Source organism: Budorcas taxicolor, chromosome 16 (assembly GCF_023091745.1).
Source record: "Budorcas taxicolor isolate Tak-1 chromosome 16, Takin1.1, whole genome shotgun sequence".
NCBI lineage: Eukaryota > Metazoa > Chordata > Mammalia > Artiodactyla > Bovidae > Budorcas > Budorcas taxicolor.
Genome location: NC_068925.1, coordinates 20,810,116 through 20,824,649, shown reverse-complemented (window position 1 = coordinate 20,824,649; position 14,534 = coordinate 20,810,116). Strand labels below are relative to the sequence as shown.

General features: G+C 37.7%; 1 protein-coding gene across 1 annotated transcript in view; it reads left to right on the top strand.

Annotated features, from left to right (window-relative positions):
* The first annotated feature begins 5,541 nt into the window (after positions 1–5,541).
* Positions 5,542–14,534, top strand: part of USH2A (usherin) — a 930,744-nt gene continuing 921,751 nt past the window's right edge. Inside the window, exons 1-2 of the mRNA XM_052653949.1 lie at positions 5,542–6,026; positions 9,574–9,739. Of these exons, the coding sequence (XP_052509909.1) occupies positions 5,542–6,026; positions 9,574–9,739 (651 nt within the window). The remainder of the gene's footprint in view (positions 6,027–9,573; positions 9,740–14,534) is intronic.

Genomic DNA, 14,534 nt, shown 5'->3' with positions numbered 1-14,534 from the left:
GATCTTCCTGACCCAGGGATTGAACCTGAGTCTCCTGCACTGCGAGCATTGCAGGCAGATTCTTTACTATCTGAGCCACCAAAGAAGCCCTTTTAGTGATATACAGGAACAAAATAAGTGTATACATATGTCCATACATATGTGTGAATCATTTCCCGTGATTTTTGATGTTTCTATTGGATTCCCCCAACCCCCCACTGATCTCTGCACTAATGTTGCACACTCCTAATTTACATGGCCCTAAGTACATTGTGGTGTCTGTTAGCAAAGTCCCTCCCTCACCTTCTTCTGTGTCTGTAGTGCCTTGGATACTGTCAATTATTTGCTCTTTTTTAATAAGCTTTGAAATAAACTTCTCTAGTTCCATGAATAACTCTGTTGTGATTTTCATAGGAATTGCATTGGATTAATAGATGACTATATGAAAACTTTATCCTTGTGTTAGTCTTTGAATCCAAAAACATAATATCTCTATTTTCAGTTTCTTAAATATTACCAATAAACTTGATTTTTTCATAGCAGTAATGCATTTGTAAAATTTGTTCCCAAGTACTCTACAATATGGATAGCATCTTTTAGTTATATTCTTTAATTTGTTTATTTCATTCTCTAACTGGTATAGAGAAGTGCAATTGATTTTTGCTTATTGATTTTGCATCACTTGAATTAAACTAAATTATCCTGTAGTAACAACTCTAAAATTTCAAAAAGTTCCTTTAAACAATAAAGGTTTATTTTTCACACATGCTTTGTGTCTGGCAAGCAAACTCTGATCTATGTCTTTCCAGCCAGGGCAAGAGATTGACAGAGCAGCCACTATCTGGATGTTTGCCACAGGCAAAGTGGGAGGGAGAGAGCACAGGAAATTGCTTACTGGTCCTTATAGCTTCCTCCAGGCGGTGGCTCATATTTCTCAGCAAAAGCAAGTCATGTGACCATTTCCAAGGAGTTAAAAGTAGTATGTGCCTAGAGAGAAGAGTTCCAAAATTGATGAGTAGCATTAATCATATTTACATCTTCTTTCTAGAATCTTGGTCAAAATTTGTCATTAGGTTTTGTTATCTAGTGAAATATATGACATTTGATAATCATTTGCAGTGTTTATCCTTCAGTTTATATTTTACCTATTTTAATGGCATTTGCTAGTTGAATGTTGACTAGCAGCAGTGATAAGTAAGTTATAAGTGATCTTAACAAAAGTGCTAATTATTATACTTGTTATTTATGATATTTCTGTACATGAACTGTCAAGTTATAGAAGTTTTCTTCTTTCGTTTATGAAGAATTTTGGTCCTAAAGAAATAAATTCATAAAGGATTTTGGTCCTCAATAAATAACATGAATTTTTAAACTATTTTAATGGTGAATTAATATATATTTTAACATTCAAACCAATTTTACAATTCTGGAATAAACCCACTTTGTCAGGAGATTTATTCTTTTTAAATATTTCTGAATTCAGTTTGCTTATGCTTTATTCAGAATTTTTTGCATTATGTATATGAGTGTGACTGGTCTTTAATTTTTCTTTCTCATATTCTTCTGTCTGTTTTATATTCTCCCTCCTTCTCCCACTCCCCACCTGTCTTTCTCACACACGTTCTCTTTTGGTTATAACTACCTCATACAATAAATTGGGAAATAGTCTTATTCCAATGGTAAGAATGTTTGTAAAAACTGGAATTATAGTTTCGCATATGTGTGGCATAACTGATTTGCACAACTGTCTGAGCCTACTGTTTTCCTTATGGGAAGAAATTTAAGGATAGACTGTAATAGAACTATTCATGTTAAAAAATAAAAGCAAAACTTTATTCTTTTTTATTGAAGTATAATTTGCACAAAGAGCACAAATCTTAACTGTAATACTTGATGAACTTCAAAAACTGTATCCATCTGTGTGACCACCACCTGTATTAAGATGAAGACATTTCCAGCCCTCCTGCTGCCTTCCTTGAATCCTTTCCCATTTCTTCCTCTGTTTTAAAGAGAGCATTATGTTGACCTCTTTCACAGCAGATTAGCTTTGATTCTCTTTGACTTCATATGAATGGAATCATTCTAGTATGTTCTTGGGGTGTTTACCTTATTTCACTCATGATCAATTCTGTGAGATTTTCCGTGTTGTTTCTTGTAGCAGTAGTTCACTTTTCTTTCATTGATCTTTTACCTTCCAGTGTGTGAATATATACCATAATCTGTCTGTTCTGCAGTTGATGGAATGTGTTGTTTCCAACTGTTTCTTCTTGACTCTAAGTTGGAAATATTTTAAGGAACTTACTCAGTGTTCCTAAGAACTCAAGTTTCTCATAAAATTGTCTACAACATTTTCTTATTTTGTAATTACATTGGACCCTCTGTTTTCATATCTAATATTACTTACACAACCACCATTTTTCTTTTTCTAGATTAGTTATGCCATAAGTTAGTTAATTTTAATAGAAAAATCCATGAATGCTAAAAAACCCCAAAGATACCCCTTGATTTTGCCCATCTTCAAGACCTAAGCCTCAAGGGCTTGAAAAACCAAGTTTATTATAGTGAACTTTTCCATAATAATGAGTATCAATTTACTAATAGTTGACTAACTAAAATATCATTTTTTGAACTGTTTCAGAAGAAGGAAATGCTGATTCTAAGATGTCTTGACCATTGGAAAAAGAAATTGCTTTCAACTCTCTGTGGTAGATTACAAAATGGTCTCAAGTTCTTTCCATTCTGTTATGTGTGCCCCCTTGCAATGTGACTGTTCTTTGAAGAGTGGAGTCAGTTTCATAGCCCTTGAATCTGGGCTTGGTCATGTGACTTCCTCTGTCAATGGAACATTAACAAATATGGTATAAGCAAATGCCTGAGTAGTACTTGTACATTAGGATCTCCCAGCTTATGTTGCTGGGCATTTTTCTGCTACTATCAGAACGAGCTTAGGTTAGACTCTCACAAGTGTCAAACCAACTGCTAGATGACAGAGTAAGGCCAAATCAGAGTATCCAGCCCCAGCTACGCTAGGTCACAGCAGAACTACCCAGTGAATCCACAAAAATATGAGAAAGTAACAGCAAATAGTTCTTTGTATTTAACTAAACTTTCCTTCTGCCACTCTTGCTTTTGCTTTTTTCCTGTATCTCTAAGTCCCATCTAGTGGTGCTAAGAATGCTGGTGCCCAAATCAGTTACCAGATGTGTCTTCAGATTGATAGTACTGAATTGCAGAAGTTGAGGGATATGTCAACCCACTGTCTGTCTTTGCAAATCACAGGCAGAGTTTCTGAATGTGGAGCAGAGTCACTAATCTTAGATCATCCAAATTGAGTCATGACTTCCTACTACAAAACATCCGTTGTTAAGTGGTAGATGATTTCTCATCCCCTGAACAGTACCACAATTAAAAATTAGTTAATCCTTGGATTCATAAGGCATAAAGAGAAACTAGCCGTTGAATAACATGTTCTAAGACAAACATTGGTTGCATGTTTTGTTGAGGTGTGAATAATCCATTTGTCTACATCACTGTGTCCTTTATTTCCAAACATTTTTCCAGGTGTTCAGAAGTTCTTACATGTTAGTGGATTTTACAGTGACAATTGTTTTTTGATTCAAAAAAATTGCCCTTGAAAGATTATACTAATCAACAAGACAGAGAATAGGATAATTTGACAAAAGGTAAAGATTTCCTCTGGAAGCACCTAGAAGTTCTGATTGATAAAGCTGATATTTAAATGAGTTGTGTTTAAGTCTCTTGGAAGGGAAATTTGAGAGACGGTACTTTGAATTCGTCTCTCACTGCCTTACTAACAAGGAATGCTAAACAACCACATCTTTCATTTTTAAACATTTCTCTAAATATGATAGCTTATAGAAAATAAAAGTGCAATTGGCTAGTTGTTTCCCAAATAAGCTTTCCATTTTTAAGACAATGGAGGGGTAGTAGTTGCTTTAGGCTATTTCTCATTTAGGATGAGATACCTCAGATGGTTGAAGAGGGTTTTGGATGTAATAACACTACATAAAATTTACATCAACCATGCATTCATAAATACACACATATTCATATCTAATCAAGCAGCTAAAAAGTCAGCAGTCCTATTGCTTCTGTAGTTTAATTAAAGTTTCTGATCCTTCAAATGTACGATTTAGAAATCACATCAGATGCTGTTCATACATTTAGAAGAGGGTGTTCTGGGGTGAAGAACACGGTGACCATTGAATGGGCAACAGAAACTGTATGAATGCAACAAGCTTTTAGAGCATCGGTACATTTGTTGCTCAGGAAAAAGAGCTCTAGGAATTCTTATGTTACTGTCTGATAGTGGCAGATCATTTTGATGACACGGCTAAAAGGATTGAGGTGCATAAAAGTGGGGGAAAGGGGAGGGGCAAAAAAGGGATTAGAGGATAATGTGCGCTGCTACTTTAAAATTATGCATGCCTGGCTGCATCCTTGTCCCTCCCACTGCTTGAGGCACTTGCTGAAGGCTTGGGGAGTTCAGTTCCAGGTGGGCCAGCCAGCAGACTGCGCTCTGAGTTTCAGGTAACCAAGCGTTTGCTGCGCAGAATCCCTGACTTGGGCACCCAAGTCTTCCTTGCAGTCGTCCTTCTGCTGTGGCCTATTTGCTGAGACTTTCTGGGGGTTACCCTAGTGTTGCCAGGCAACCAGGGGCAGCGGTCCTGGGAAGAGCCATTTGTCACACTAAGGGGCCTGGTTGAAATGCAATAGAGAAATGGTAACTCAGCTTATTTATCAATACAATTACTAACGCAGTATTAGGGGTCCATATGTAACCTACAAATAGTCATATGAGGAAATGCACAAGCGTTTGCTAAATACTAAGGCATAGGACGGACAGATGGTGTTGGGTTTCTAATCAGCTTTACCGTGAGCTTAAAGTTGCCGCACATGCTGGGATGAGAGGGGAAGGCCCAAAGTGCTTTGCCAGCTTTATTCGGGACATCTGCAGGTTGGCTCTGCGTTAACTGCATCCCGTGTGTGTAAAGGAAATCTATACAGTTCTTTATCTTGTGAAGGAGAGTGGATGCTGCTAATTCCCTGAGGTGGAGTAGCAATCTGAAATTGCTGTGTGGGGAAATATATTAATAAAATATACGTGCATATGTGTGTATCAAACTGGCTGTCCTGTGGACTTTTTCCAGTGCTTGATTCGCCCAATGAAGATAGGTACCAATGAGTGTTTTGCTATATTATAGACAGTGTACTAAAGAATGTTTTTAAGAAGTTTAATAATGTTTCTTAGGGACTCAGAATCCTCATGCTTAGACTGCACCTAAAGTTTTAAAGACACAGCAGATTTTTCTTGACACTCTACTTTTGATTCCCAGACACCAGCTGCTACTCATGTCTTCGCCATCACCATGGAAGCCTCTGGTGTTACCCCCTTGTGAAACCACGTCTGCAGTTTCCCGAAAATGGATTTATCTCAACGTTACTTAAAGCACCCCGCGATAAAGTGCTGCTGGCCAGTGCTCTCGGCCTTCCGACTTATTTAGGAACACCTGAATCAGAGGAGAATGCTTTTGAGTCAACATGAATTGCCTGGCTCTTTCTCTGGGCTTCAGCCTCTTGTTTTCGGTCCCTGAAACATGGCTTTTTGCCTACTTTGCTTCCATCTCGTGGGCTGACTCTCAGGGCCTGTTCCCAAGGCTGGAGAATGTGGCAGCTTTCAAGAAGGTTTCGGTGGTGCCAACCCAAGCGACGTGCGGAATCCCAGCCCAAAGCACTTTCTGTCAGAGCTCTGCCACACCCGAGGGCCTTCGGGTCTGTCCTCAGCGGCTCTGCGTTCAGGATTGCCCTTACCGATCATCGCCCCCCACCTACACCAACCTCTTCTCAGCAGGCCTCAGGGGTTGCATCATTAGAGACCAGCGTGACCTGAGTCCCAACTCCCATAACCATTCTGCAAGTTTCATTTTTGGAAATCACCAGAGTTGCTTTGCCTCTCCTCCTGCTTCCAGGCTGGCGGCATCATTTACTCTAGCTGTGTGGTTGAAACTTGAGCAAGGAGGTGTAATGTAAGTAGCAGAGGGAGTGTAAGCTTTCCTAGGGTCCTGCAAAGTCAAGGGTATTGCAACTTGGATTCCAACCTAGAAATGAAGGCACTTTGGAATTTAGGCTAACTGAAGACCAGCTCCTACATGAGGCTTTTCTGGTCAACTTCATTGGACCAAATATTTTTTTCCCGAAATTCAAAGTGCTTTCCCCTTTCCATGAATGAAGTGAACCCTCAAGAGTATGTTAAAATAATTTCATGGCAGGCAGACATGTTTATACCTGGCTCATATCTTTTCTCCCCCCAGTAGTTTAGCTAAACCTTTAGTCTTAGTTTTCAGAGGCTCAGCCAGGCTCACTGTGAGTTGTAAGGCATGGGGACTAGCAATAATGTATACTTTCAAGGTCTTGGTCTAGGCTTGTATAAGCAACCTGCCTTTACTAGAGTACACAATTGTCATTAGGCAGTGAACTCTCTGAGTGCTGGGGACTGTTTCTGCATTCTTGTTTCCCTAGGAAGACTTGTTTGTTTAACTCATTGTGAAAGATGTTCAATAATAAGTTGAACAAATGAATGACACCTCATGTCTGAAAAGATATCGCTTTTAGCCCTTTGCTTCCAGGTGTTTTTATCCATTAGGAAGTATATAGAAAAGCATAAAAGATTCTCAGAAGTTCATGCCATTGAACCCATCAGAAATGCCTTTGGTGAGTTTGGTGTGAGGCTTTGTTAACAATTTTTGGTTATTTTTAATAATCACCTGATTTTCATTCTGTAATAGTTTCTAAAATGGATATCCAATGTTTTCCTTAAGTGTTTAGAGCCAATCTGGAAATGAAAATAAATAGGACAGTTTTGAGACTTTTTTTTTTTGCTTATCTTTTTTCTTCTCATAGAGCTTCTGGCTCTTCCCCTTGTGATGTTTTCTTTGTATGAGGATGTTGGCCAAGTATCTAAAAGCTCATGAAACAAACCAGAAAAGTCTTATCATCGCATAAGCAAATAAGACTTAAATATCTTATGATGTTTAGTTTTAATTTGCCAAGTGAAAGTTGGCATTTTTTCATTTTCTTTTATTTGAAGTGAAAATCATCTGAAACCGTTACCTCTGTTTCTGTACGTACCCTAAAAAAAACCCCCGTTTTCTTACTGTTTGAAATGTCAGTAAATCCAACTTATTTAGTTTATGTAACTAATGTCCAAAGAGTCTTAAAATATTGTCTCTTGACAAATACGGCTAGGATGAAGTTATTTTTTCTAAATTTTTCCAGGGGATATGTCTCTACAAAATTCATCTTCTGTTGGTATCATTTCATATAAATAAGACAGAGGAACATTTATGGAGGTAGTAGCACATGGTTTATGGTTTAGAGAGTTCCAAGCATCAAGGTCATTTCCATTCTCAAAACTAAAATACCTGTGGGAATTGGGGAATTTCGCAGTGTTTGTACTAGATAAGTAAAACAAACAAAACATGGATTATCCAATTATTGTTTATCCAGGAGCAAAATAAATCCAGTTCCTAAATATTTTGCTACCTGCCTTCCTCTCACATTCATTATCTACCAAAGCAAGTATGTTTACAAGCAAACAAAATAGCAAGGAAGATAATCAATAACATATTAAGAAATGCATTTTCAGTAAGCTTGGGGAAATAAGCCTGCATTTGGCAAATACATTCTTGAGTAATGGTCAAATTCTAACTTGTAGATTTAAACTCAAGAAAAACGAATGGAGGCAATCTCTTCTTGGATTGTTTAAGACATAGAAGTGAAGAATAGAGAGAAACTTTAATTCCAGTGACTGAGAAATGTCCACCTGCTAAAGAGTTGAATCACAATAGAATTTTCATAAAATCATATCTCTGCTTTATATAAAATCTGTATGTCAACTAAACCTATTTGCCCAATATAAAATATATTTTTCATAACTTGATCACCAAATGTATGTGCAAAATAGAATAAAAAAGTGGGAGTGAAATAGTAACTGTTAGGTATTCTCTGATCATATCATCACCTCTCAACTCTCAGAAAGAATGCAAATGAGGAGGAATGATATGTGAGAGAAATGTGTCCTTTAAGGAACGTTTTAAAAACATATTTAGCAATAATTCTGGGTTGGCCCAATCTTACCTTTGCTTCTTTGATTCTTCATACTCAGATCACTAACTCATCATTTTTTGGGGGAAGGGGGAGGATCTACTATATACCAGGCTATGCTGCTATTGTCAGACAACTCATTGAATAGGAAGACAGATGGATGGGTGTTACTTCCAAAGCAGCACAATAAGTGAGCAGCAAAGAAGGCCTCTCAACTTTGAGAAGGTTGGGTTCCAGGATCAGACCTTATCTTGGAGGTGTCTGAGCTGAGTAAGAGGCAAATGGGTGAAGGAAGGAGCCCAGACTCCTCTGGGACTTGATGATCTTCTCCACCTTGGGATATACCACCTCCTTGAGTTCTTGGCTGTGAGATGCAGGCTGATGAGCATCTTTAATAGCTAGTTACTTGGAGGAGATATTTGTACTTAATGTTCATGATATTTCTCTTTAAATATCAGGTTTGGGGGACTAATCTCCTTAGGAGAGTCTTCTCTCTTCTGCAAAAGTTGAACTGCTAGATTGAAATGTAATTGGAAATGGGCTCAAGTTCATATCTGTTTCTTCTCAGTGGGTACAGAGTGGCTAAGGCACATGCAATGATATAATTTGTATAAAATAAAATCACTTATACTAAACATAAAGCAGTAGAGAATATAGAAAACATAAAACATGTCTCTTTAAAGGGATGAGAAAATAGTGCTGTTGTAATCAGGATATAAGTTATTTTTAAAAATAACATGATTTGATAACTGGCCTGAGAGTTAATTTTTGGAAGGTTCTTCTATTTTATCAAAATACTTCACTGTAGCTTTAGAAGATTCCATGACCTTTCACCCCAGGTCATTACCGTGATCTCAGTGCCCCAGTTGGGCTTTGTGGTCGTGGCGAGCTGGGCAGTCATCTTACAGACACTGGCTTTGGCTTCTGGCCAGTTGATGATGAGCTAAATAAAGACTACAGTTGTCCATTCTCCATTTCATCATGGGAATTAAATAGAGTGATTCTGACTTCAGGGCTAGCAGTTTAGAGCCTTCTATGGACACTAAACTATCTTTACATTAAAAAAAAAAAAAAGAGGAGAAAATGATTTGCTCTGGTGGCTCAATAGCCAAGCAGAATGTGGTGTATTGTGCCGCTTCGTATAAAAGAAATGGCAGAGGAACTAATGAGCCAATAGGCTAAATGTTGGTTTTGCAGGATGATTCAACCACTTGAGCTGCCACCATGAATCTCTAATAAAGGGAGTGAATGTTCCAGCAGATGTACTGTAAATAAGAATTTTATCTTTATTGAAATTAAAGGGCCTCTTAATTGAAAGAAAGCTGGCCTGAATATGATGACCTTCAGGTACTTGTTCATTGTGACCTTTGATTAGAGTTTGGGATCTGTTGCACCACCATCACTAGACAATGTCATAGCCTGTCTTTTGGTTGGAAACTGACCTTTTCTCTTTTCTGGTTGTTTCCCAAGGTGTGTTATAGAAAAAACAGTGGATGGGCAGATTGTATTCAAACTTACATTATCTGAGAAAGAGACCATGTTTTATTACCGCACAGTAAATGGTTTGCAGCCTCCAATAAAAGTAATGACACTGGGGAGAATTCTTGTGAAGAAATGGATTCATCTTAGTGTGCAGGTGAGTAAAATAAAAAATATTTAACATTTGGTTAAGCACAAGGATCCATCTTCCTTTTTTTTCTTTAAATGGCATCTTCCCATAAGATGTGAAGCACTACTTTTTCAGATCTTAACTATTTCTAGGTGACAACTAAAGAAAAGCAATATTTAAATGACCTAACAATGTATCTTTTGAAATTTCAGTATTTCCCCCTCAAAATTGCAGTGAAAATGTCCACAGGTGCGTAGGACAGTCCCATTTGGAGTAATATCCTCAGGAAAGTTTTATTTGCTTAGTATATTTTATTTTGTTTAAAAATGTGTAACAGCTCTTTTGCTGTCTAGTGCTAATTTTAATAGTCATGCAGTATTAAGACCTTGGCCTGGATTTTACAGCTGTCTTTTCTAGGTAGTCTCTGATGATATGAATACAATTTGACTGTTGCATTTAAAATGCTGACCTTAGAACTAATGAACTTTACACATCAGGCACTCAAAAGGTGTTATATGATTACTTTAGTTGTCAACAACAGTTTGTGTTTGCCTTAGAAGTTGCTAAAGGCTGAGATAACTGTGAGATGGCTGCTATTTTATAGTTCTTGGGAATAGACAGTTTCTTCTTTGGTTTCTTTAGGGCTCTGGAAGGGTCCAGTGCAGTCTAAAGTCACCCTTGCCTTTTACACCAGAGGTACTGTGTACCATAGTTGCCAGTATATGGTCTCATGTTGTTCAGTTAGGCTCTGCAACCTCCTGAACTTCAGCCCACCAGACTCCCCTGTTCTCCACTATCTCCTGGAGTTTGCTCAAATTCATGTCCACTGAGCTGCTGATGCTGTCTAACCATCTCATCCTCTGCTGTCCCCTTCTCCTTTTGCCTTCAATCTTTCCCAGCATCAGGGTCTTTTCCAGTGAGTCAGTCCTTCGCATCAGGTGGCCAAAGTATTGGAGCATCAGCGTGAGTATGCTCTCACAGGTGCACCCCAGTGTGGTCCATGCCAATGCCATTTGCACTAGAGGACATTTGTAGCCTTGTGTACTTCATGAAAATCTTTGATTTATTACATTCCCCCTAACTCTGAAGCAGGTAGACTCCCTTATGTTACTACCATGGTTCTTGACTTCCTTAATAGAAATTGATTAGAGGCCAGACAAATGATTCAGGCAAGCCTTTACTGGGTCCCCTGCTGTAGTGGGGTGGGGGCGGGGTGGGGGTCGCAAAAACAAGTAAGTTTCCCTTGCTTGTTCTTTGAGGTGAGGTGCGAGCTGATTCCTTATATGTGGTGAGAACAGGAACAGGTCCAGTGTCAGACCAGAGAGATGACTTAGGTGGTCTGCTACCTCTTTGGTGATGCTATGTGCATGGGACATGTGGAGTACTCTGATTTTTGTCTTGGCTCTTCAGAAGTGGCACGTGGGTTTTTTCATCTTCTCTTATTGTCCATAATTGGCCCCAACTGAACATGTACACAGTTATTTTTAGTCTTTTATAGTTTCTTGTATTTTGTTGCTCCAGCAGACATTTGTCCAGGGTTTGATCCCTGGGTTGGGAAGATCCCCTGGGGAAGGGAAAAGCTACCTACTCCAGTATTCTGGCCTGGAGAATTCCATGGACTGTATAGTCCATGGGGTCACAAATAATCAGATACGACTGAGCAACTTTCACTCGTTCACTCAAGCACTGCTGCAAGGGGTCCCAGGTTCCACTTCAAGTGTCTTGAGAATTGTTATTTGGATTTTAAAGTCTATTTCAGTGTAGATACTATTATTGAGGATTTAAATACACTTTAAACATATCTTTGTTTGGTCTGATTGTAACTGTGAAATTCCTCTATGCATGTGCGCTGCATTGCATTAAAAGCCTTAAAAAGGACATTTAAAATAGAAACGCAGAGAGGTGATTGAATGCAGAAGAAATGATTAATTTCCATAGGAGGGTATTGGCAAAGTGATTTTCAATCAGCACGTTAGGCTTATCTACCCTGCTTTTTGGTGGATATGAGTTTAGCAAATTCAGTTGGCAGGGAGCAGGGTTTCTATGCCACCAGGGTTGAAAGGACCTGCAAAAAGGTAGGTCACATCTGATATCTATTGCAATGATGGATTCAGTCTGTCTATGCTTGCCTCTCATTTATTCAATGGTTGGCAGATACAAGACTTATTATATATCTTGTCCATTCTGACTGCTGCCAGTGTACCAGAACCAGAATTGGGTTATAAAAATATGGAAATAGAAACCACTGAATAAGTGGACGCCACAAAAGATAGCGAATGAATATATTTATTTGTTGCACAGTTTTGTATCAGTAATGATGAACAAATGCTTTTTACTTGCCTTTATTTTGCCTTACCTGTGAAACTGTGCCATGTTTTGGCAGGCAGTAGTACATTAAAAGCTTTACAAAGAAAATTTAAAAATCTAAAAGTGAAGAGGTAACCATGACTGAATTACTCCCCTAGGAGTCAGGTGCTCTTAGAGTGCCTATTGAAATCAGCATTATCATTTCAATACATGTCAAATGTGAGTCACTTCCTAGTTTAGGCAAAATTTCTTTATAAATCTTTAAATCCTCGTCTTCTTTCAAGAAAGGCTAAAGTACTTATGATTTAATGAGACACCTTTATTTCATAACTATTTGACTATCAAGAGAAAACTTGTCCTTTCCAATTTGTGCTCTTCTTTTATTTATTTATTTTTATGTGAGTTTTTTAAAAAAAATCCCTATTCTACTTTTTACATTAAAACTACAGAACAAAACAGTCATAAAGCAGGAAAATCATGCAGACTGGATTTTAATCATCTGGTCTTTATTGATAGATAGGGGGATACCCAGCATTTTGGAGATCTGTATTCATTCAAATAATAATTAAAGAGCAATTATTTAAACTGGAGATCTGCATAGCGTTCCTTTAAATTGGACACAAGTCTGAATACATTTGGGCTTCCCTGGTGGCTCATACAGTAAAGAACCTGCCTGCAATGCAGGAGGCCTGAGTTTGATCCCTGGATCAGAAAGATCCCCTGGAGAAGGGAATGGCTACCCACTCCAGTATTCTTGCTTCGAGAATTCCATGGGCAGAGGAGCCTGGCAGGGTTGCAAAGAGTTGGACATGCCTGAGCGATTAACACCTTCACTTCTCACTTCGAATATATTTAAGATATTAAGATACCTATGAAGTTATAGATGCTTAATAAAGAAGGCACTCATTCCTAAAAAGTGATACAAAAAGAAGTGGGAAGAATAACAGGTAAGGAGAAGAGAAATCTGACTCAGGTAATGCTACTCTGTAGTCTTAACAAATATACTTAGCTCAGTTTTCTTATGTGATAAGAGGATTGGACTAGAAGTGCAAAACAAGGCTTCCTGGAATTCTTTGTTGAAAAGAAGTGTGGGAAGCTGTTAATTTGTGTAGGGTTGTCTGGACAGACATGGTTAAGTGACACAGCCAGCTCCTCAAGTGATGCTTGGGTTTATGCTTTTTCCCCTGCTTCCCCCTGCGGTCTGTAATTTACACAGCAATGTTTTTGGTAGACTTCTTGGCCAAGATATGGACAAGTGCAACTTGTAACTCTTTCACTATTTAACTGCAAAGAATATATTTTAAATGTGAAATGTAACTTATTCTCTGTTGCTTTATTATCGAGTGCATCCAAATTCTGTTTAATTTGGGGATCAGGGCCTTCATCATGCTGGGCATAGGACAGAACACATATTTGATAATCTGGCTTAGTCAAGTTTAAAATTGCAAGTCTATAGTTAATGTATATATGTATGTCTTTACTCATCCTCCAATATGGCCACAATCAATTCATTTACATGGTATGTGCATGCGTGTGTGTGTGTGTGTCTATAAAACTAAAATACCTTTACTCATAGGTTTGGCTCAGAAACCAGAATTTAACTTACATAGACGTAGTGACATAAAATTAATTAACCGATCTGGCCTTATACCTTACCTCGGAGAGTTCACTTAGTGTCAGCTTTCCATCAGTAAAATAGGAATTCTAATTTCCCAAATCTAAAAAAAAGAAATGAGTTTTAAATAATTAAATCCCTGGGCCAAAAAAATGGTGCTAGGATGAGTCAGACATTCCAAATTTTGGAGGTCTATTTTCCTAAACAAAAAAAATGCCTGATATTACTGTAATGGATCTAACAGCTTTTATTCAAGAAATAGCATTTTGAAGCTTCAACCTGTTGGAAAATGATTAGTTTTTAAATTAATATTCATTCAGGGACTTGAATCTGACATGATTGCCAATTTAAATTTTACTTTGGGGTTTAATATATTGGCTATTTCAAATTATATCAAGCTGAAATTCGTTATGTCATATTTTTTGCACTAAAACTGGAAAAAAATCAATTCAGACTTTTTATTATCAAATGGGGAACACTGATAACATTAGCAGATTTTTTAAAGCTTCGTTTTCATATTGTATCAGCATGTTATGGTTATTTTAAGAGATCTCTTTGGATTTTCTTTTTTTTTAAGTTTTAAAATATGTAAAAGGATTTTACTTCAGCAGTTTGTTAGGGCTTGGTGAGTAAAGCAGCTTGGAAGGATATTGACATTCTGTTGTGTATCATTTAAAAGTAAAACCTCAGAGTTTCCTATGAAAACAGTTTTCCCCTAAATAGTTCTACATGTTTTATAAGACCAATAGCATCAAAGAATCATTAGTAACCCTTTAATAATTATGCTGAAATGTAGTAGTATTCTATAATTAGAAGCTGATGAAATACTGCAAGTGTGGAAGCAAGAATTGGTTTAGCAATGAGCTTTTCACGACATCTATGCTATTTTGACAAGTCAAG